The sequence below is a fragment of the Sapajus apella genome, unplaced genomic scaffold (genome assembly GCF_009761245.1).
Source record: "Sapajus apella isolate SASKATOON/1434 unplaced genomic scaffold, GSC_monkey_1.0 scaffold55, whole genome shotgun sequence".
NCBI lineage: Eukaryota > Metazoa > Chordata > Mammalia > Primates > Cebidae > Sapajus > Sapajus apella.
In genome coordinates, this window is record NW_022436995.1 from 5853356 (window position 1) to 5877824 (window position 24469).

Below are 24469 nucleotides of genomic sequence, written 5' to 3' on the forward strand. Positions count from 1 at the left end.
CAAAATGTCCTAGTACCACACATTACTGTGTTTTTAGAGACACTGGTGTATACAACCTACAGAGGCAGCGGGACTGCTTGAGGTCAGGAGTTCGAAACCAGCCTCACCAACATGGTAAAATCCACCCCATCTCTATTAACAATCTGAAACTTAGCCAGGCATTGTGGTGGGCACCTATAATCCCAGCTACTTGGGAGGCTGAGGCAGGAGAATCACTTGAACCTAGCAGACAGAGATTGTAGTGAGCTGAGATTGCACCACTGCACTCCAGCTTGGGTGACAAAGCAAGATTAAAAAAAAAAAAATTATTTTACAGTAATAGAAAAATATTGATAGCATATTAGATGAAAAACAGATTACAAAGCAAGGTACAGTATGTATCCATTTACAGTGCCAAAAAAGGGACCTGTGCATTCATGCATAAAAAGAAACTCTCCAGATATACATACATATCTTGTTATAGTTGATTTTTTTTTTTTTTTTTTTTGAGATGGAGTCTTGCTCTGTCATCCAGGCTGGAGAACAGTGGTACAGTGGCACAGTATCAGCTCACTGCAACCTCTATCTCTATCTCCTGAGTTCAAGCAATTCTCCCGCCTCGGCCTCCCAAGTAGGTGGGATTATAGGCACATGCTACCACATCCAGCTAATTTTTGTATTTTTAGTAGAGATGAGGTTTCACCATGTTGGCCAGGCTGGTTTTGAACTCCTGACCTCCATGATACACCTACCCCGGCCTCCCAAGGTGCTGGGATTACGGTCATGAGCCACTGTGCCTGGCCAGTTAATTCTTATTATTAGTGATAGTTATGTTCTATAAAGTCTCCACAATGAATTGGCAAATACTGAACCACTGCTCCTTGGAAAAATCTGTACATATATATATAAATATATATGGATTGATTATAGTCTTAAGTCCTAAAACCAATTCATCCTGGTAGATTCTGTTTTAACAAATGAGAAAAGTTGGTTCAGAAATGGTAAGTGACTTGTCTGAGGCTGCTCCAAAAACAGGTGCCAGAGCTGAGATTCAAATGCCCCCTTCCCCCTCACAACTTCTCCCAGGGCCAGAGATGCTTGCACTACCCTGCACTGCTCCCTGTAGTCTCTGTCCTCTGGTCATCTCTTAATGAGGCTGAAACAAGAGGGTAGTGCGGCCTTGTTCACCCTCAGCTGGGAACATGCATGCCAGGCGACTCAAAATTTTTTGCTGTTCTGCTGCACATAAATGACCACTAAAGCATGACTTTGGGAGGTACAAGAAAATTTTAGCACAAATCTGTAAACAATGAGGATCTACTGTATAGACAGTCATGCACAGCATAACAACATTGCAGCAATGATGGACTGCATATATGACAGTGGTTTCATAGAATGATAATGGAACTGAAATGCTCTTATTGCCTGGTGACATTTTAGCTGTCAAAATGTCCTAGTGTCACACATTACCGTGTTTGTAGAGACACTGGTGTATACAACCTACTGAGCTGCCAGTTGTAGGAAAGTATAGCACATACAATAATGTATAATATGTAACACTTGATAATAATAAATGACTGTTACTAATGTATTTACTGTACTTTTAATCATTATTTTAGAGCGTACTCCTTTTACTTTTTTAAGTTAACTGTGAAACAGCCTCAGACAGGTCCTTCAGGAGGTCCTTCAAGAAGGCATTGTTACTACAGATGACAGCTGGATGAATTATTGCCCCTGAAGACCTTCTAATGGATAAGACATGGAGGTGAAAGACAGTGATACGGATGACTCTAACTGTACATAGGCCTAGGTTAATACTTTGTCTTAGTTTTTATTTATTTATTTATTTTTATTTTTCATTTGCCATCCAGTAACAACTTTGTCTTAGTTTTTAACAAAAAATATTTTTAAAAAATATAATGATGGAAAAAAGTGGCTGGGCACAGTGGCTCATGTCTGTAATCACAGCATTTTGGGAGGCTAAGGCAGGAGGATTGCTTGAAGCCAGGAGATCAAGACGAGCCTAAGCAACATAGTGAGACCGCCCCCCCCCCCGCCATCCCTACATAAAACATTTTTTTAAATTACCAGTCCTAGCTACTTGGGAAGCTGAGGCAGGAGGAACACTTATATCCAGGAATTTGATGCTGCAGTGAGCATAACTGCATCACTGCACTCCAGCTCTTTCCACTTTGACACAAAGACTGATACCTTGCAGTAAATGAGATATGATGTACTATCTTACATTCAATCCTGCTAGTATTACCAAATTCTCATAGGGTATAAACCAAACATTTTAATACCTAGTAGTACTAGAGGGCTCAGTGGGTGGAAATCCAAAGGCATTGACATGAAACACTTGATCTTCAAACCAACCTGAAAAAAAGTAACATCACTTTCATTTTTCCAATCCTCTGTTTGAAAGGACAAAATTATGTTACACAAAGCAATAATGCCAGGCTAGTCTCATGCCCTGTGAACTAAACAGAGGTTGCCAACCTCAATGAACCGCACAACTTTAGATCCAAAGAGAGTCTCAACTTACAAAGTTCATTTGTTAGAAACAGATTTCAGAACTTTTAACTTTTTAGTTTTGCAGTACGTGTTGAAATACAGATTAGGAAATGTTTTATTTTATGGCCCTATATAAATTTTTTTTTCAACTTTATTGAGATACCATTCACATACTATACAATTCACTCTTTAAAAGTATATAATTCAGGCTGGGCATAGTGGCTCATGCCTGTAATCCTAGCACTTTGGGGGGCCAAGGCGGGTGGATTGCCTGAGCTCAGGAGTTTGAAACCAGCCTGGGCAACATGGTAAAATACCGTCTCTACTAAAATACAAAAAATCAGCCAGGCATAGTGGCACGCACCTGTAATCCCAGCTACTTACAAGGCTGAGGCACGAGAATCACTTGAACTCAGGAGGCAGAAGTTGTAGTGAGCTGTGACTGCACCACTGCACTCCAGCCTAGGTGACAGAACAAGTCTGTCTCCAAAAAAAAGAAAGTGTATAATTCGGTGGTTTTTAGTATATTGACAAGTTGTGTAGCCATTACTACTAATTTTAGAACACTGTCATCACCCCAAAAAGATTTCTATTAGCCTATTAACAGTCTAAGAGTTATTTTGTCAAAAATATGCTCTTCATCCTATCAGGGTCCTGATAGATATATACATATATATATACACACACACACACACACACACACACACACACACACATACATATACATATATATATATATATATATATATATATATGTGCTCTTCTAATTAATGGTACCCCAAATTATATCATGTTAACACATTTTACCTACTGCAGACATAGTTTTACTGTAGAATGAGAAGGAGGACAGTAACAAAGTATACTGACTTACCTTCTGCTAAGACAAAGCATGCCTCTGTGTATAAACCACTATGGAACTGGTGCACAACAGTTAAGGAAAATAATCCTATGCTTGAGGCAGTAATAAAGTCAACATACATTTTGAGTTCAACAGAACTTCTAAATAATTCAAAGACTTCCCATTTGAAACTGACTAGACCACAGCTTAGATAAGAGCTTAAAAAAATTTAGGTTTAAATGTCCCCATGTTTAATTCTTGGTAATAGTGGCAGTGTGGATCATTCTTACCATGATATAAACTTTGTCAGTGATTTGTCTAGATTCTCCAAATATGAGAAAATTAAAAGTTGTTCTGCCTCTGTTTAGGATTATATCTCTACATTCCTACACTACCAACATAGAGAAGTTACACTGAGAACCCAAATAGGCTGGGCACGGTGGCTCATGCCCATAATTCTAGCACTTTAGGAGGCCTAGGTGAGTGAATCACCTGAGGTCGGAAGTTCAAGACCAGCCTGACCAACACTGAGAAGCCCCATCTCTACTAAAAATACAAAATCAGCTGGGCATGGTGGCACATGCCTATAATCCCAGCTACTCGGGAGGCTGAGGCTGGAGAATCGCTTGAACCCGGGAGGTAGAGGTTGCGGTGAGCTGATCACACCATTGCACTCCAGCCTGGGCAACAAGAACAAAATGCTGTCTCAAAAAGAAAAAACAGAGAACCCAATTAGGTAAATTTTAGAAGGATATATCATTAATTTCCCCAATTCATATAAGGCAGATTTTAAAACTACAGACAAGTGAAGGATATAGCTTTACTAAGGTCTAGTTGTACTGTTCCAGTAGGATCTTCCAGAAAAAATTTTCCCTAAAAAAAAAAAAGAAATCCACATTTTTGTAACAAAACTATGACAAAAAAACTAAACTACAGAGAAGTTTGACAACGGAATACAGAAGGGAGAAAAGTGGATTTTAAAAATCAGCTATTATTTCTAGTCCAGGCTCTTCAATTTACAAGTCTGGTAACTCCAGACTAATCACTTAACTGAGACTCCTCACAGGTACAATGGAGAATGACTGTATACATCAAAAAATGGCAAGGGGACACTTGCTGTCTGCCATAAGGAGGGTCTCCCCAGGTACCTTCTAATATAGCCAACAGCATCTCCAAGTGACCAGGACATAGTCTGCAGCTTGCTTGTTCAGAAATGCTGTACTCTCTGTTTTTTTTTTTTTTTTTCTAAAGTTCAAGTCAGATAGTGCTCTCAGTTTATCCAAAGGTCACTGGAGGCCTAATTTCAGGCTATGCAAACTGGGATCCTGGACAAGACACTCTGTCCTGATGTCTACTCAGGAAACCAAACACAGACAAAAAATACACTTGGTAACTAAGGCAAGTTTTTTGTTGTTGTTGTTGTATTTTTTTTTACTATTACGAAAAACGTTTATTTAACAAAAAAAATCTAATATGAAAACCTAGGACTAGGCATGGTGGCTCACGCCTGTAACCTGAACATTTTGGGAGGCTGAGGTGGGTGGATCACAAGGTCAAGGGATTGAGACCATCCTGGCCAACATGGTGAAACCCTGTCTCTACTAAAAATACAAAAATTAGCTGGGCATGGTGGCGCCCGCCTATATTCCCAGCTACTCAGGAGGCTGAGGCAGGAGAACTGCTTGAAACCGGGAGGTGGAGGTTGCAGTGAGCTGAGATTGCACCACTGCACTCCAGCCTGGTTATAGTAAAAGAGGTCTTATGGAGAGAGGATGTGGTTTCTCTGCTGAACAGCCATCATTTATACTCATTCGAAGTCTTCTTTTTTTTTTTTAGTTTTATTTATTTATTTTTTTAAAGGCAGGGTTTCTCCATGTTGGTCAGGTTAGTCTCGAACTCCCGACCTCAGGTGATCCGCCTGCCTCGGCCTCCCAAAGTGTTGGGATTACAGGCGTGAGCCACAATGCCCGGCCTCATTCCAAGGCTTCTAACATAATGATACTATTTCCTCGTATTTCCACCATTCCAATATTGTTCTGCTGGTGAGGCAAGTTTTCAATGAAGAATACGTTCCTGTACCCGCTACAAAAATGTTCTATGTAACCGACATTTCATCAATCCAAGGCCAAAAATAAAAGTTTGATGCTTATTAAGTTACCTCTTTTAACTGGGTTATCATTCCAAGAATAATCACATCTCCGATTTTGGTTGTACTACCCAATAAGGTTTCTACTGTTTTAAGCTAAAATAAAACAAAATAAATTTAAAGATTGTAAATATATTCTTTCAAGAAACTAAACTTTTAATGAATAAGTAAATTTGGGGTACACATTTTAGCATTTATATAAAGCTACTTTACAGTAGAAAATCAAATAAAATGGAAATGAAGTTGTAAAACTAAACTTAGGATGTTTAATTTTGTCCTACAAAAAAGCTGTAAGATCATGTGTATGATGGCCTCAAAGAATCATGCCTAAAGAAGCACCACATCAATTCAGGCTCTTACCAGTAACTGAGTCCACACCATATCATTATGAATAATGATAAGTACATTTATTTTTAAACATAAAAAAGAATATCAATTTTATTTTATTTGATAAGTACCTCTTGAAAATTAGCAACCTATTTAAAAATATATATTCTAAAGGCCGGGCGCGGTGGCTCAAGCTTGTAATCCCAGCACTTTGGGAGGCCGAGGCGTGTGGATCACGAGGTCAAGAGATCGAGACCATCCTGGTCAACATGGTGAAACCCCGTCTCTACTAAAAATACGAAAAAAAAATTAGCTGGGCATGGTGGTGCGTGCCTGTAATCCCAGCTACTCAGGAGGCTGAGGCAGGAGAATTGCCTGAACCCAGGAGGCAGAGGTTGCGGTGAGCCGAGATCGCGCCATTGCACTCCAGCCTGGGTAACATGAGTGAAACTCCATCTCAAAAAAAAAAAATATATATATATATATATATATATTCTAATTTTACTTAAGGCTCTCATTATTATTTACATTCTCAATCTGATGATTATATATTTTTTTTTTATCAGAAAGTTAAAGGTAGTAAAAATTGGGACACCATTTAAAAAAATCCTTTTCATCAGGCTGGGTAGGATGGATCACGCCTGTAATCCCAGCACTTTGGGAAGCTGAGGCAGGCGAATCATGAGGTCAGGAGCTTGAGACCAGCCTGGTCAACATGGTCAAACCCAGTCTCTACTAAAAATACAAAAAATTAGCCAGGAGTGGTGGCACGTGCCTGTAATACCAGCTACTCGGGAGGCTGAGGCAGGAGAATTGCTTGAACCCAGGAGGCAGATGTTGCAGTGAGTGGAGATCACACCATTGCACTCCATCCTAGACGAAAGAGCAAGTCTCTGTCTCAAAAAAAAAAAATCCTTTCCATCTTTTTCTATATGTAATCCTAATATATGTAAATACATACATATATAATTTATAACACACACCTATACAGTTTATTTAAAAAGATGAAATCATAGTATATGTACTATTCTGCAACTTAACTTTTTGAAGTTAATATTATCTTAGACATCTTTCCATTTTTCTACATATAATTATATTTCCTTCTGTTTAAAGAATAACAATATCTATATTTTATATATATGACCACTTATTTCACCAAACTCCTATTAAAGGACATTTAAGTTGTTCCCAGTTTTCTACTAATAAAAACAATGTTTAATATTTCTGTGCACCTTTCTTGGCCCACTACACAGAAACTTTTTTTTTTTTGAGATGGGGTTTCACATTGCCCAGACTGGAGTGCAGTGGCAGTATCACAGTTCACTGCAGCCTTAAATTATGCTCAAGTTATCTTTCCACTTCAGCCCAAGTCACTAGGATTACAGGCACTAGCCACTGCATCCAGCTACAGATACAACTGTTGAATAAAGTTCTACACATTCTAGAAACATGATTGCTAGATAAAAGGATAATTTTTCATTTTTATAGAAATTACCAAGTGGAGCTTCTTTTAAGTTTTATTTTTATGTTTTCTTATTATGAATAATTAATATTTACAATAGAAAAAAATTTAAAATATAGACAAGGAAGAAATAAAAATGTACACAATACCATCATTCTGTAATAATCACATTAATATTTAATAATTGAGTTACTCTTAAAAAATATGAACCTAGGGCTGGGCGCGGTGGCTCACACCTGTAACCCCAGCACTTTGGGGGGGCCGAGGTGGGTGGATCACTTGAGGTCAGGAGTTTGAGACCCACCTGGCCAACATGGCTAAACCCCATCTCTACTAAAAATACAAAAAATTAGCCAGGTGTGAGCATCTGTAATCCCACTACTCGGGAGGGTGAGGCAGGAGAATCACTTGAACCCAGGAGGTAGAGGTTGCAGTGAGCCAAGATAGTACCACTGCACTCTAGCCTGGGCGACAAGAGCGAAACTCCATCTTAAAAAAAAAAAAAAAGTTATCAGAAAGCCAGTGTAGTATCCAAATGGACTAGGAAGACTAGGAATCTGTCTTGGAGGCCAGAGAGTATCTGGGCCCACCATTGTATCAGAGTCTTCTCAAAGGAAGCAGTAGCTTCTATTAGAGATGTGAGGGACACAGGACTCTAGGAATGGACTGTATCAATAGTGGGCATGCAGCCAGTCCAGTTAGCTAAACAGTTACCAGTAGTTTATTTTCATTTAAAATTCAATGAATTAGAATTAAGCAACAAATATTAAACTTACACACGTATACCCCCTACATAACTAGGATAATGTTCTAACCTGGAATTTGCTTCCGCTTTCATCAGGGTTAGAACCTATCACCGGAGGAGTAAATAATTCATGCCTGTGGGTCCTCTATAAAAAAGAAAGATTCATATGAATTCCTTAAACAGACATTTAAAACTAAGATTCACTAAAATAGTACCCTGATGAAAAATTCTCCTTAAACTAACGTCACTATTACCTAGGCTCAACAAATTTGAAAACCCATATAATTTAATATACAAATATCTAGGAATATAATTTCTAAAATTTGAAAAAAAAAGTAAAAATTTTGAAGGTCTACTGAGTGCATGGCTGCAGTGCACTGTGGGCTGAGGATATGAAGACCAACCAGGTGTCACCCTCAGAGCACTGGGGCTGGTGAAAGAGAAGTGCCACCACACAACAAACTACGTGAGGGCTTACTGTACCCCAGGCCAAAGGGGCCACTGAACAACAGCCCAAATGATAAATAAGGTTTAGGTAGTAAGAAACAAAAGGCAGCTGAGATAAGACATTTCACGCAGAGAAATTATAAGAGTTAAAGAGTACTTAGGAAGTTATGCAAAGTTTAGTACAGTTGAATCAGGGGTGCACAAGGCCAGAGATTAGTAAGAACATGAGACAAGGCCAGAGATTATTAAGATCCATGCAGGGAAACTTCCCTCCCCGACTGTCAGTCCATATAGCTTAGGTAGGATTGATGCCCCTTCTCCCTTCCATTGATAGGAATTCAAGGTCTAGAAAATCGAAGTACTCCATCCTTTGGGCCAGTGACTGGCTCAAGGACGAATATGTGCTTCAAGCTAGGCTCAAAAGAGACAGATTCAAGACTTTTGCTAGAAATATTAGAATAAGAACTCTCTTTCCAAGAACTGCTAAGGCTACTAGTGGAGACCTTTGTCACTTTACAGGGAGAACCTATTTGAAAGTAAAATCAATTTTTAAAAAGAACTGGGACATGGAAAGAGGCAAATGACTCCTGACATTGTGTGAGCACCTGGATCCAGCCAGGCTTGAAACTGATGGATTTCTAGACTTCATAATACAAGCTAAGCCAATATATTCCTTTTTCAGTTTTAGTCAATTTGAGTTTCTGTAACCTCCAACTCAAAAAGCCCTGACAATATAAACTTTGTATGCCCAGCCAAGAAGTTTATCTTATAGACAATGAGAAACAAAGATTTTGAAGTAGGATAATGATAAAAATCAGATTTGTTTTCAAAATAATTGCAATTAAAATATGAATGGACTGAACTTCAACATGTTTATTTCACAGATGAATAAATGAGGCTCAGAAGGGATAAGTGGCACACCCACAATAATATAGTAGACTTCAAAACATATTTAAGAAAAAAGAAATGTGGTGTTTACTGAGCACCATCTCTGTATGGTGCCAAATGTGGCAGAGGAGATAAACAAGGAATCCGCACTGTGATCACAAAGATAAGCACCTCAAATACAACGCAGGGCCAAGTATAGTCAGTAACAGAAAACTACTCAGTTCAAGCAGAAGGAGACTGCATCCAGCCGGGCATGGTGGCACATGCCTGTAATCCTAGCACTTTGGGAGGCTGAGGCAGGCAGATCACTTGAGGTCACTTGAGGTCAGGAGTTCGAGACCAGCCTGGCCAACATGGTGAAAGCCCGTCTCTACTAAAATGAAAAAATTAGCCGGGTGTAGTGGTACACACCTATAATCCCAGGAGATTGCATCCAGCTGGAGATCAAGAAGGGCTCCAGAAAGGAGGAATCTGAGAAGGACCGTCCAAAATTAGGAAGGTTTCAACAGTGGAGATAAGAGGGAAGAGCAGTCAACAGGATAAACAAAGTCCCAGAAGAAGTGAAAGAAACAATAATTCCATACTTCAGTTTTGGCTCCAGCACAGAGTATGACTAGAGGAAAAATAGAGATTAGGCCAATTATGTGTGAGAGAAGATCTTAAATATTAAGGAATCTGCGTTTAATTCACTAGGCAGTGAATTTCCTTGAAAGACTTCTGTGCAAAACCCATGAAGCGGTCAGAGCTATACTTCGGGCAGATTAACCTGGCAACACTATGTCAGCAGTGGAAGCAGCAGAGGATGCTGCTTCTTCAAGGATCATTCTCTTCAACCTTTATTTAACCTACTGCAGACCATCTGCTCCTCCTTGAAGCCTTCTTGTGCTTCTGCCATATAACACCATCCTCGCCTAGCCCCCAAGTTCTGTCCTTTCCCCCTCTTCTTTCTCTCTTTTTTTTTTTTAGATATAGTTTCACTCTTGTTGCCCAGGCTGGAGTGTAATGGCACGATCAACCTCCGCCTCCCATATAGAAGCAATTCTTCCGTCTCAGCTTCCCAAGTAGCTTGGATTACAGGCATACGCCATCATATCCGGCTAATTTGTTTATATTTAGTAGAGATAGGGTTTCACCATGTTAGTCAGGCTGGTAACAAACTCCTGACCTCAGGTGATCCACCTGCCTCAGCCTACCAAAGTACTGGGATTACAGGCATGAACCACCATGCCCGGCCTTCCTCTTCTCTGTCCCTTCTCTTTCTCCCAGGGTCTCATCCTTGCAGTTCCATTTTTCACTCTATGCAGATGCTCCCAAATCTCTCTCTTGCTTAGCTCCAGATGTACACTTCACTTGATACTTTCCTGGCAATCTTAACTCACATGCTTAAAACAGAACCTGCCATCACCTTCTACAAACATTCTCTTTTTCCCATGTAATGAATTAATCATGTTCTTACAGTTGCTGCTGCTTCAGTGTGAGCCCTCATTCTATGCCACTTGCCACTTCATCCAGGCTATCATTTATGTCAAGACTAATACCACAGACTCCTAGAAGGCTTCTTTCACACTCTAAGTCATCCCCATATCTGCTGATGGAGGAAGCACTCAAAAAACCTGGCTGTGACTGAGTTTGTCTGGTATTCCAAAGCACCTCGCACAAAGAGAACAGTCCCAGCTCCCAAATGTGGCATCCAAAATACTCCTACAATTTGGCTCCGACTTGCCTTTCCAAATGCTACAACTGATTTTTTCATCATGTCCTGCACAGAGTCCATTTTTTCCTTTTGCTGTGCCTTTGTTCACAGTTACCACCACTTTTTCCCCATTTCTACATGATTAAGGCAATCTAGATCCAAGCCAAATGCCATCATTTCCTTGAAGCTTTCTCTGATTTTGCTATTGAAAACATTGTATCTTTTTTACAGCACATATAAAATTCTACTTTATAAATTTGTACAAATGTCTATAACTTCATAGACGTAAGCTACTTGAAGGCAGTAAAGTATAGTAGGCAATGGTTGAACTTTAGAGTCAGGCTGTATTGAAATCCTATCTTTACTTACTACATGTGATCTTTGGGCAAGTCACTAAACTTCTTTAAGCCTCAGTTTCCTCATCTGTAAAATGGGGATAATAATAGCATTTATACATATATTAGTATTATGATGATTAAATGAGGTAAATAATGTTTGTAAAGTGCTAAACACAGTGTCTGGCATATCATGTATTAAATGGTAACTACTCTTTTTACTATCGTTGTTAAGGGGAAAATAGCTTTTTCATCTCTGTGCCTTCTACATGGTCTCAGTCACAGAAATCTCCATAACAGTCTATTGAACGACCAACTTTGGACCACAAAATTCCATTCTTTAAATATCCCTGAGATTTTCCTAAACTGAAACAGTCTCTTTTTCTCTCAATTTACCTAGTATCCTCCCCTCTGCCCCCTACCAAACTTACCTGGTGTAGAATGGTATATCGCTCACGAAACAGCTCTGCTTTATCTCTTGCTGTTCCAAATAAATTTGGTGCAGGGTGGTTGGTCATTAACAGACTAGAAAAAAAGAATGCCTATTTTTGACTATTATAATTCACAAAGGTGAGCCAAAAGTATAAGAAGAGACTATACCTTCTGAAAAAAAGTACATTTGAAATTAATTTAAAATCAGTGGATGATATACTTACGGAAGAAATTTTTTTCTTTCTGAATTGTACACAAAGCGTGGAATATCAAATGCTCCTATGATATTGAAAACGTGTTCTCTGAAAAACATCCCACAAAACACAGACCTGATTTACTAAAACCTAGGTACTCTAGGTGAACATAATAACTTGCATTACAATTCTTTGTAATAACACATTTTTCACATTTTCTCAGGCCAGGCACACAATTTCTTATAGTGTCAAAAACACTATGGAAGTAAAATGTTTTGCTTGTGCATTTTCATTTCAAGTGACAAGAAAACACCGCCAACACTCACAAGAAAAAAATATTGGCCGGGCACAGTGGCTCACACCTGTAATACCAGCATTTTGGGAGGCCAAGGTGGGTGGATCACTTGACATCAGGAGTTCAAGAACAGCCTGACCAACACTGTGAAACCGTGTCTCTACTAAAAATACAAAAAATTAGCTAAGCATTGTGGCAGGTGCCTGTAATTCCAGCTACTTGGGAGACTGAGGCAGGAGAATCGCTTGAATGGAGGAGGTGGAGGTTGCAGTGAGCTGAGATCATGCCATTGCACTCCAGCCTGGGCAACAAGAGTGAAACTCTGTCACATACATACATACATAGTCAAGTTAACTTCCAGTTAAGAATTTCATCTGTTGAAAAAAAACAACTATATACACAATAGTCACATCTTAAAGAAATCTCTCCCTATATGTACTACTCTTATGAGCTACAGTATTATTAAAGGATATGATTAACTTCTAACAATTCTTATTTTTTTGTTATTGCTTTTGTTTTGTTTTGTTGTGTTTTTTGAGACAGAGTCTCACTCTGTCGCCCAGGCTGGGGTGCAGTGGAGGGATCTGAGCTCCCTGCAACCTCTGCCTCCCAGGCTTAAGCGATTCTCCTGCCGCCTGCCTCAGCCTCTCTAGTAGCTGGGATTACAGGCCTGTGCCACCACACCCAGCTAATTTTTGTATTTTTACTAGAGACAAGGTTTCGCCATATTGGCCAGGCTGGTCTCAAACTCCTGACGTCAAGTGATCTGCCCGCCTCAGCCTCCCAAAGTGCTGGGAATACAGGCATGAGACACCATGCCTAGCCCCAATAATTTTTAACATCTAAAATGTTATGCAAAAGTGTCCCAGGAAAAGTTATACAATGGAAAAAGAACTCCCCCAATTCTGGCCATATCTTTCAGACTTACATAGTATACATAATGTTAGAGATGGAAAACTAACAAAATTATTTAATTTCATACACTTTTAATAACAATGTTTAAAAGAAGTTAAAATTTTCCACAGTACTATTGTATAAATTCCCAACCTAAAAAGATCTTTCCTAAAATTATATGTTTATCTCCCAAGCTGATAATGATCAAAAAAGGTTCATGTTACCCTGGAGGCAACAACAAGTATATAGTAGCTGAGAATCAGTGAACTTGAGGAAAACCTAGACTCCAGACACAGCTCCACTATTTTCTGGTGGATCAGTCTGAGTAAGTTATTGACATTATCATGCCATCTCTTCATCTTTGAGAACAAGAGCCTCTCTTGTGGTATGATATAATGACTCTCTGACAATTGAAGGTGCAAAAATCCTTTACTGTTCAGTCCCCACTGGAACTCCATGTAGGCTGGCTGTAACATATAAACAGCCTGACAGAAATAGCCGAGCCAGGTCAGTGAGGAGTGCGGGATGGCCGACCCCAGGCACTGCGCGCTGAGGCCAGGGATGAGCCTAAGCCTCACGCCTCCTCTGAAACTACCCTGTGCCCTGCTTTTGTGATGGGTGTGGGAGCAGGGGCTGCTCAAAGGTGGGCTGGGGTTGGAGGAAGCAGTCTGGTAGTTGCTGTGTGTCCTAAGGCTTTAAGGCACCTGACCCCACCCTTGTTGGAACTGGTGTCACCAGGACCTGTTTAGGTGAGAATCATGATCCTTGGGTGCTCAGTGCATTGCCTGGAAGAGCCCACTCACCCTGGACAAGCCCTTTGGCAGCCTCAAACAGTCCTTGAAGAGAATGACTGAGACATCATGGGTCATGCACTGTGTGCCTACTCTTGGGGAACTATGATCATTGACAATAGCTATATCTTCATCTAGAAACTGGGGGAGGGTGGGTTCAGCTATGTGGACCTAGTGGAGTGGTTACAGGATGGACACTTCTATGCCCTGAAGTGAATCCTGTGTCATGAGCAGCAGGACCAGAGGAGGCCCAGTCAAGAAGCAAACATGCATCACCTCTTCAATCACCCCAACCTCCTTTACCTCATGGCTTACTGTCTAGGGAGCAGGGTGCTAGGAATGAGGCCTGGCTGCTGCTTCTGTTCTGTAAGAGAGGTACACTGTGGAATGGATAGAAAGGCCAAAGGACGATGGCAACTTCCTGACTTAGGATCAAATCCTTCAGCTGCTGCTGGGTAGCTACAGAGGCCTTGAGGCCATTCATGCCAAGGGTTAGGCCCATGGGGACCTGAAGCCCACCAATATCTTGCTTGGAGATGAGGGTCAGCCATTTTTAATAGACTCAGATGCCATGAATCAAGCATGCATCATGTGAAGGGCTCTCATGAGGCCCTGACCCTGCAGGACTAAGTGACCCAGCAGTGCACCATTTCCTGTTGAGCCCTAGAGCTCTTCCCTGTGCAGTCACTGTGACATTGATGAACAGACCAATGTCTGGTCCCTGGGCTGTGTAATATATGCCATGATGTTTGGGGAAGACCCTTATGAAACAGTGTTCAGGAAACATGACAGTGTGGCCCCTACTGTGCCAAACCAACTAAGCATCCCACAAAGCCCCATGCATTCTTCAGGAACATGGCAGCTCCTGGCCTCAATGATGACTGTGGACCTGCAGCAGCACCCTCACAATACTTGGATCCTCGGTCAGCTGGAGGTACTGCAGCCTGCAGCTTCTGGCCAGCACACTACCCAAATCTGAACAAAGCAGTGGCCATGTTGAGACGGTATCCCCTTGTGCCTTGGAAAGAGGCTCCTATCCCTCACTGGAATCTCTATCCTTCCTCCATCTTTCCTTCTTTCCTTTCCTTCCTTTCCTGCCTTCCCTCTTTTCCTTCCTTCCTTCCTTTCTTTCATTTCCTTCCTTTTCTTTCCTTCTTTCTTTTTTGAGAAACAAGTCTCACTCTATCATCCAGGCAGGAGTAGAGTGGCATTCTCTTGGCTCACTGCAACCTCCGCCTCCCAGGTTCAAATGATTCTCCTGCCTCAGCGTCCCAAATAGCTGGGATGACAGGCATGCACCACCATACCCAGCTAATTTTTGTAATTTTTAGTAGAGACAGGGTTTCACTATATGTTGGCCAGGCTGGTCTCAAACTCCTAACCTCAGGTGATCTGCCCATCTCAGCCTCCCAAAGTGCTGGAATTACAGGCGTGAACCACTGCACCCAGCCTGCTCTTCTGCTTTCTTACCGTCAAGAGCAACACCTGGGCAAGGGACTTTACTGAGTGGGGTTGGGGAAAGGGGTGGGAAAAGGAAAATTGATGGGCTGTGGTACATGGCTCTGTGCAGGATTGTTGAGCTCATATTACGTTCTGCCTCCAAATCTGGGAGCAAGAGAATGTATAAAAAGAAGAATAAAGTGCATGCAGATTGGTGGTGGGGGGTAAGTAAATAAATAACAGGTAAACAACAAGTAATGTCTATTTTAGGATAACAATCCTTAAACGTTAGTACAATCATTTTGAATTTCTACTGATGGCTTTAGGAGCATTCATTACCTCCAGTATTTTATTTTATTTTATTTTATTTTAATTTGAGACAGGGTCTTACTCTGTTGCCCAGACTAGAGTGCAGTGGTGTGATCTCAGTTCACTGCAACATCTGCCTCCCAGGCTCAAGTGATTCTCCCATGTCAGCCTCCTGAGTAGCTGGGATTACAGGTAGGCACCACTGTCGCCCGGCTAATTTTTCTATTTTTAGTAGAGACAGGGTTTCACCATGTTGACCAGGATGGTCTTCAACTCCTGACCTCAAGTGATCCACCCACCTTGGCCACCCAAAGTGCTGGGATTACAGGCGTGAGCCACCATGCCTAGTCATAGTACAGTATTTTAAATGACTTTGCAAGGATAAAATTAAAAATCCTCAATTTCTCTATTATTTTAGCAGTTATAAGTTCTGACAGGGAGAAGATTACAACTTCTGACTAAAATAAAGGTAATGACTCCTTGCAATCGTCTACATTGCCCCAAATAGGAAAGAAGTAGCAATATAAAACTGTCTCTCCACCCATTTTCCCCAGTGTTTTCCTTCCAGTTAAATGCCATGAATTTGGATGGAAGTATCATATCAAGAAGAAAGAGGGATATTCAGAGAAATAAAACCCAGAAGAATAACTGTCATATAAATTCTTAAACCTAAAAATATGAGAGTGGAGTCATAAAACTGAGGTCCTACCCTCATTTGCTATTCACCATGTGACCAGGTAAAGTTGCTGAACTTTGGGTGTGGTACTTTCCTAAGAGCAAAGTAAATTATACTTCTAAATATTCATTTCAAGTCAACTCATTTGTAGCACACAGAAAAGTCAGATAGATCTGGGTAAGCAGCAAAAGTTAGTAATGAATGGTACAAGCAACACTGTATCCTCAAATCCAAGAAAAACCAGTAAAGATGAGTCATTTAATAATAAGGTTTGCAAAGAAAGCTATTGTTTAAAAAGAAACACAGAAATAACAACAGTAACCACTGTGGAAATGTTGATCACTAATAATTTTCCAAGAAAATAATGAAAAATAAGTGCGCCATAATAATTAAAATAATTAAAAATAACACCTCCAACAAGGAAAAAAGTTAACTGTACCCACATACATAGTTTCATCAACAGATTGACTGCATTCCTGGACTGCTGCTTCCACCACAGATCGTTCAATCATGTTTGATGACACTGAAAAGATAATTTCAAAGTCAAAATTTAAAAACCAAAAATTAGTTCTGTCCATAGACAGCTCTTTCCCCAAAAATAATTTGCAAATATTAACACTGGGATTCTCATTACACAGTTTTTAGAGAAAAATAGTGTTAGGTGAGAACAATAACAAAAGCCTTATCTCAAATACCTCAACCTTCCACACTCAAAGTTACAATACCTTAATATACAGTCAAATGCCTTAATTTTCTAAGCACCATTTAGTTATAAGAACATTTCTGAGCCAGGCTTGGTGGCTCACACCTATAATCCTAACACTTTGAGAGGCTGAGGCAGGAGGATGCCTTAAGCCAGGAGTTTGAGACCAGCCCAGGCAACATGGTGAAACACCATCTCTACAAAAAATACAAAACTTAGCTGAGTGTGGTAGCACATGCCTGTAATCCCAGATACTCAGGAGGCCAAGGTGGGAGGATCATCTGAGCCCACGGAGGTGGAGGCTGCCATGAGCTGTGATCACACCACTGGCACTCCAGCCTGGGCCATAGAGTGAGATACCGTCTCCAAAAAAAAAAAAAAAAAAAAAAAAAATTCCTAAACTCCCAGTTTTAATAAGGTTACATTAGTGTAACTTTATCATAACTGCTCTGTTTTAATGAGCATCATAATAACAATAGTAACAATAGCAGCTACCACTTATTAAGCATTGAGTAAATGTGTGGCACCATGCTCAGTACTTGATTTACAAGCATTATTCCATTAGGTAGATGTCCTATAAGACTGATGTTAATATGCCCATATCTTATAGATAGGGAAAATACAACTTTGAGAGGTTGAAAAATTTACCCAAAAACTAGAAAAGATAGAGAGCAACACAAACCCAGGCCTGATTCCAGAGTGGACCCTTTTTTTTTTTTTTGAGATGGAGTCTTACTCTGTTGCCCAGGCTGTAGTGCAGTGGCACAATCCTGGCTCACTGCAACCTCCACCTCCCAGGTTCAAGCAGTTCTGCCTCAGCCTCCCAAGTAGCTGGGACTACAGGCGCATGCCACCACTCCAGGCTAATTTTTTGTATTTTTAGTAGAGATGGGGTTTCACTGCGTTAGTCAGGATGGTATGGATCTCCTAACCTCGTGATCCACCCACCTCGGCCTCCCAAAGTGCTGGGATTACAGGCGTGAGCCACCGTGTCTGGCCCAGAGTGGGCTCTTTTAACTGCTTTGATATGTTGTCAGGCAAAATACCATGTACCATGTTAAATCAATGTATAACAGGGACAACTATCATTTTCTAAATTTTCAACTGTAAAGGAATTTTTTAAGCAAAGGTATACGTAAAATTCTGCCTTTAGGAATGAAAATGACATATAATAACAATTTATCCTATATCATGGAATATGTTTCTTCCTATATAATTGAAGAGACTAGCATCTATATAACATTAAGAGTGAACTCAGTACTTTTCAGCCTTTTGACTAAGATCAGGTGGAGAGTGAGACATACCCACTTCTATCCTCAGGGTGCTATAAATATCAAGCCTCTTCTTTGCAGGCCCATGCTTGTGGTATGAAGTTAAGTATTTAACAGAAAGGTCCCTGAATTCCTGTGGCATTGTGGCAGTGGCAGGAGGAAATATGGCGACACAGTTTTACTGACTGGCTGAATAGAGGTCTCTCAGAAAACTCTCCCAAGTATCCAGCTGAAATGGACTGCCAATCATAAAACAGTGGAGCAGAAGTTTAGTTCATGGATTGGTGGCCCCATTCTAGCTTCTTTGGGCATGTTTCAACAGATGTGAATTCCCAAAAAAGAACATGAGGGAGGAGAGGAGGGGCCGGGCCCAGTAATCACAGCCTGTAATCACAGCACTGTGGGAGGCCGAGGTGGGCAGATCACATAAGGTCAGGACTTCAAGACCAGCCTGGCCAATATGGTGAAACCCTGTCTCTACTAAAAATATAAAAAGTAGCACGGTGTGGTGGCATGTGCCTGTAATCCCAGCTACCTGCTGAGGTAAGAGAATCACTTGAACCCAGAAGGCAGAGGTGGCAGTGAACTGAGCTTGTACCACTGCCCTCCAGCCTAGACGACAGAGTAAGACTCTGTCCCCCTGCCAAAAAAGAGGGAGGAGGGAAGCAGCGTGTAGAAAGGAAATACCTCGAAGGAGTTCCCAAACCTCTACCTTCCTGGGTCACTTCTGTTTTAAAACTTTGGTATACTCAGGAAAGAATGACCATCTATAGAATGTGCTTTTCTTGAAATCCACTTACTATTATTATTATTATTATTGTTTGAACTGGAATCTCACTCTGTCATCCAGGCTGGAGTGCAGTGGCATGATCTTGGCTCACTGCAACCTCCTCCTCCCAGGTTCAAGCAATTATCCTGCCTCAGCCACCCAAGGAGCTGGGATTACAGGCACCCACCACTACGCCTGTCTAATTTTTATATTTTTAGTAGAGATGGGGTTCGCCATGTTGACCAGGCTGGTCTTGAACTCCTGACCTCAGGTGATCCACCCGCCTTGGCCTCTCAAAGTGTTGGGAATACAAGCATGAGCCACTGCACCTTGCCCCACTTATTCTTACCACGAGCATTATATAATTTTGAATAAAAGTCGATTTTCCATAGTTTGATTTCAGTAAAATGCTTTCCAACTCTGTTTAGTATATTTATTATCAGTGCATTAGCAGAACGGCTTTTTATTGAAAAGTTACCGCCTCTGCCCTTTAACTTAGACTTAAAAAATTAAGTTAAAATGACTAGCCATGCTAGAAAAATTTTAAAAAACACAAAATCCCTGAAGAAATCAAGAAGGGATGGTAGCTCTGCTTACTTTACTCTTTTTTCCTCCCAAACATTTAGAAGTGTCTCCCTTAAATAAGAAGGGGTAATGGGCACTAGGAGAGACAAAGTGACTATAAAGGACCAGATCAAAATCAGAAGCCAAGTGCAGAAAAGACAGTGATGACACCTCCAACAGGGGAGAGGAACTATAAAAGGGCCCTTGGGCTAGGCATGGTGACTCACGCCTGTAATCCCAGCACTTTCGGAGGCCAAGGCGGGTAGATCACCTGAGGTCAGAAGTTTGAGATCAACTGAGCCAACATGGTGAAACCCTGTCTCTACTAAAAATACAAAAAGAAAAATTAGCCAGGCATGGTGGTGCATGCCTGTAATCTCAACTACTTGGGAGGCTGATGCAGGAGAATCAGTAGAACTCAGGAGGCAGAGGTTGCAGTGAGCCAAAACTATACCATTGCACTCCAGCCTGGGAAACAAGAGCAAAACTCTGTCACACACACACACACACACACACACACACACACACCCACCCACCCCCCTTAGGAGTCATCCTAAAGTTCCAACTAAATCAAAGTTTGAATATCTTCATCAGTTAAAAGAAAAAAAAATTAACTAAAGGTATTACCCCTTGGGAAGAAATGCTACCATGCATACGTCTTATATCACTGGGACATCTCAATACTGAAACCTCCACTTCAATTTAAATCTATACATCTAACTGAAGATACAGAACTATATTAACAATTTTAGGAGTTATCAGGAAATATTACTTACAGGGTTGTTTTTCAACTGCATCAATTATCTTTTCCAGTTTATCTTCAAGCTCAAATTCACTGATAGACTGAAGAGCTTCTGTGAGGTACTTAATAGCTTCACTAAGAAAAGGAAAGAAAAAATGAGGCAGGTCATTAGTAATTAAAGGCTAAAAGTTTTCTGCCAAAAAGCGGCAAACACTTATCAATCTGACATTTAAAGAAGGCACGACTAACTTCTCTCTTCAAGTAGTACTCATATTTCCTGTGCTTTCTGAACAAAACCATCCTACTATGCCATGCTAACATAAAGCCCCAAATCACATCCTTCCTCTAAGAAGCCTTCCTAGACCAGCTCTACCTGCTGCAATCTCCCCTTTCTTCTGAAACTGTTAAAAATTACATTTACATATACCTTAGATCTGATCTATCATATTAGCCTTGTATTACTTATTACCCTACATTTAAGGCAAGGGTCCATATGCCTCAATGTCAAGCACCATATCCTGACACTCAAATATTTATAACAGACACTCATATATTTAATTTGATAATGCATTTGTTCAAAGTAAATTCCAGTAATTTCATCACTGTTTTCAACTGTAAAATAAGAAAAACAAAGGCTTTAAAAAACTATGATATTAAAAGTGGGAAATGTCAACAGAAACATTTTTAAAAATAAAAAAAATAATTTTAAAAAACTATGATATTTGAATATAATCATAGAAGCAACACTCATATTAAAATCACATGAATTTTTGTTTTATGAAAGGAGAGGTTAGCACTCCCCTTGACAAAGATGGAAGAGGCTCTCAGGCCTGAAAATATGTATATGGTTAAGGCACTGCCACCTGCTTCATGGAGTCTGACAATCATAAAAAAAAATAAAATAAAATCACATTAATTCCTGACTTAAATGCTAATAATGCTCAGAAGGAACACTGTCTATTAGCTAGTTGCATGCCATTATGTATTTGTAGCACACAACTTTAAACCTCACATCAATATAATTGCTGATTACAATATTAAACAATTAGCTAATTACATGCCATTCTGGATTTGTAGCACACAACTTTACACTTCATATCAATATTATTGTTATACTCACCACACTAATTGTTCTATATTTATTTATTTTATTTTTATTTTATTTTTTTGAGACAGAGTCTTGCTCTGTCACCCAGGCTGAAGTGCAGTTGCACAATCTCAGCTCACTGCAACCTCAACCTCCTGGGTTCAAGCAATTCTCTGCCTCAGCCTCCCAAGAAGCTGGGATTACAGGCATCCATCACCACGCCCAGCTAGTTTTTGTATTTTTAGTAGAGACGGGGTTTCACCATCTTGGCGAAGCTAGTCTTGAACTCCTGACCTCGAGATCCACCCACCTCAGCCTCCCAAAGTGTTAGGATTACAGGCATGAGCCACCATGCCTGGTCTAACAGTTCTATATGTTAAGTTGCTTATTAGTTGTTTTGTGTATAGGTGTTGGATCTCTCCAATTTATTATAGATAACTGAGAACTAAGTTGTTATCTGTAACTTTAAAACTAAAGCTTAGACCTCTGTGCCATCCTTCTGCAGAGTCTAAATACACTTGAAGGTGGTCCATAAATATTTGACCACTGAGTCCCTAAAATCACATACATTTTGGGTGCATCATGGGACAGCTCTTAGCATACACCAAAGCCTATAAAGCCATACAGGGTCTTGCCCCTGCCAAATCCCATTAAGCTCATATCATGTCCCTGGCCTTCCTGGTGCTCTCCTCCTTCAGGGTCTTTATATGGCCATTTTCTCCCACTCTTCTCTCCACCTAGTCAGGTCCTGCTCATTCCTTTTTTGGGGGAAGTCGGGGGGATGAAGTCTGGCTCTGTCACCCAGGCTGGAGTGCAGTGGCGAGATCACAGCTCATTGCAAGCTCCACCTCCCAGGTTCAAGTGATTCTCCTGCTTCGGCCTCCTGAGTAGCAGGGATTACAGGCATGCACCACCAAGCCCAGCTAATTTTTTTTGCGGGGGTGGGGGGGTGTTCACCATGTTGGTCAGGCTGGTCTTGAATTCCTGACCTCATGATCTGCCCGCCTCAGCCTCCCAAAGTGCTGGGATTACAGGTGTGAGCCACTGTACCCGGCCAAGTCCTGCTTATTCTTTAACAGTCAGCCCAAACCACTTCTGCAGTGAAGCTTCTCCTTTACTCTAGAGCAGTTTTACACCTTATTATACACTCTCATAGCACTTCTTTCCTGGAATCCCTTTCACAATTGAGATTAAATAGCTGTGAAATAGTCATTTAATATACATGGTAGACAGAATTCTAAGATGGCCCCTAATAATCCCTGAGTCCTAGCAGTCACACCTATGTAATCCCCTGCCTTTAATTGTCATCTGGACCTAGTGACTTGCTTCTAAAAATAGAATAAAGAAAAAAGGATAGAATAACTTACTGTATTGTAATTTTGAAAGTAAAATTTTAAAGTAAAAACAAAAAATTTAAAAGTAACAAGATGTCATTTCCTTGATTAGGTACAAAAGATGGTAACTTCATAGTTGCTGGCGGACTCTCTTGATGAAGCCATGTTGGGAGCCCACATGGCAAGGGACTTAGGTAGTCTCCAGCCAATAGGCTGCAAGGCAACCAGGAACTGAATTCTGCCAACAGCTGAATGAGCTTGAAGCAAATGCTGCCGGATCAACAGTTGAGATGACCCATCTTGACTCCAACCTTGTGAAATGACCTTGAAGTTGAGAACCCAACTAAGCCACACCTGAATTCCTAACCCTAAGAAAATGTGAGATAAATGTGTACTGTTTTAGCCTCTAAGTTGTGGGGTAATTTGTTACGCAGCAGTAGAATACACTATCTGCCCTCTACAAAGCTCCAGTGTCTTGCTCTCTTGCACCCACTTGCCCCAGCAGTGTTTTGCGGCTAATAGACTTAAGTATACTTATGACTGATATAATTAATGAACAAAAGCATAAACTTAGGTCAAATTCTAAGTGAAAAGACAGTTAATTCATCAGCTGCTCATAGTTGCAAATGTCAAGGACCAAGTGAACAAAATTCATTACTTTCCCCCAAGGCATATCCACTACTAACCCAAAAGCACAGTTAAAAGTCCCATAAAACTCATAATTACAAAAACCAACCAAAAATCTACACATACAAGAGCAATCAAAACTGATACAGAGAGGTATATCCAGTCCAGCAGGTATTTGAATATGTATAAAATATTGTATTCTAGGCCAGGCGTGGTGGTTCACGCCTGTAATCCCAGCATTCTCGGAGGCCAGAGGGAGGATTACTTGAGCCCAGGAGTTCAAGATCAGGCTGGGCAACATAGCCAGACCCCCGTCTCTACAAAAAAATACAACAAAAGTCAGCCAGGTATGGTGGCGCACGCCTGTAGTCCCAGCAGGTTGAGCCCAGGAGGTTGGGCCTGCAGGAAGTTGAGGCTGCAGTAAGTCAGGTCCGCACCATTGCCCTCCAGCTTGGACGAGAGTGAGACCGTGTCTCAAAAAAAAAAAAAGTATATACACACACACACAGAACTCTAAAAAAACGGAGCAGATTTATTGAGAGAAATCTTGGAAAAGTTCATATGTTCTATAGGTCCTCAAAACCACGGATACGCCCAGGAAACCTGACTTTCATATAAACTGGCAACTGCAGACATGCAAGTGGGCTTTCTCGGGTCTCTTATCTGATGTCTCAGCAACCTCCTTGGGAGCCTGAGAGCTGCCCAGGTCACAATGCTGATAACTGGCGGCCACAGACACGCTGCGGCTTCTCGGGGTCAGTTTGACATGTACAGAGGAGCCTCGGTCTGCCTAGAAGAAACATTTAAATTCCTCGCGTGCGTCGGGGAAACCAAAGAAGGCATGGCAGCCTCAAGATCCATCTCGCTTCTTAGAACATTTGAAGGGTGTCTGTCATTTAAGGTCAAGCCCTCTCTCGGCACGCGGGGAGCCGCCGCGGTGCGTCCCGCTGCCCCACGCGGCGGTCGG

General features: G+C 40.9%; 1 protein-coding gene, 1 non-coding gene and 1 pseudogene across 3 annotated transcripts in view; 2 read left to right on the plus strand and 1 right to left on the minus strand.

Moving 5' to 3' along the window:
* The window catches only part of POLE2 (DNA polymerase epsilon 2, accessory subunit), a 37200-nt gene that overhangs the window by 12553 nt on the left and 178 nt on the right, over positions 1-24469 (minus strand). Inside the window, exons 2-10 of one of the 2 annotated variants that reach the window (XM_032244527.1) lie at positions 20489-20589; positions 16853-16928; positions 12031-12108; positions 11806-11899; positions 8082-8156; positions 5490-5573; positions 4148-4204; positions 3365-3413; positions 2283-2355 (exon numbers count right to left, since the gene is read on the minus strand). In XM_032244527.1, coding sequence (XP_032100418.1) covers positions 2283-2355; positions 3365-3413; positions 4148-4204; positions 5490-5573; positions 8082-8156; positions 11806-11899; positions 12031-12108; positions 16853-16928; positions 20489-20589 — 687 coding nt within the window. The remainder of the gene's footprint in view (positions 1-2282; positions 2356-3364; positions 3414-4147; positions 4205-5489; positions 5574-8081; positions 8157-11805; positions 11900-12030; positions 12109-16852; positions 16929-20488; positions 20590-24469) is intronic. The other variant, XM_032244528.1, reaches the window with a different exon arrangement.
* On the plus strand, positions 13788-15132 carry LOC116527545 (annotated as a pseudogene).
* Positions 21225-21347, plus strand: LOC116527750. The gene has a single exon (XR_004258712.1). It is a non-coding gene; the product is annotated as a U6atac minor spliceosomal RNA (small nuclear RNA).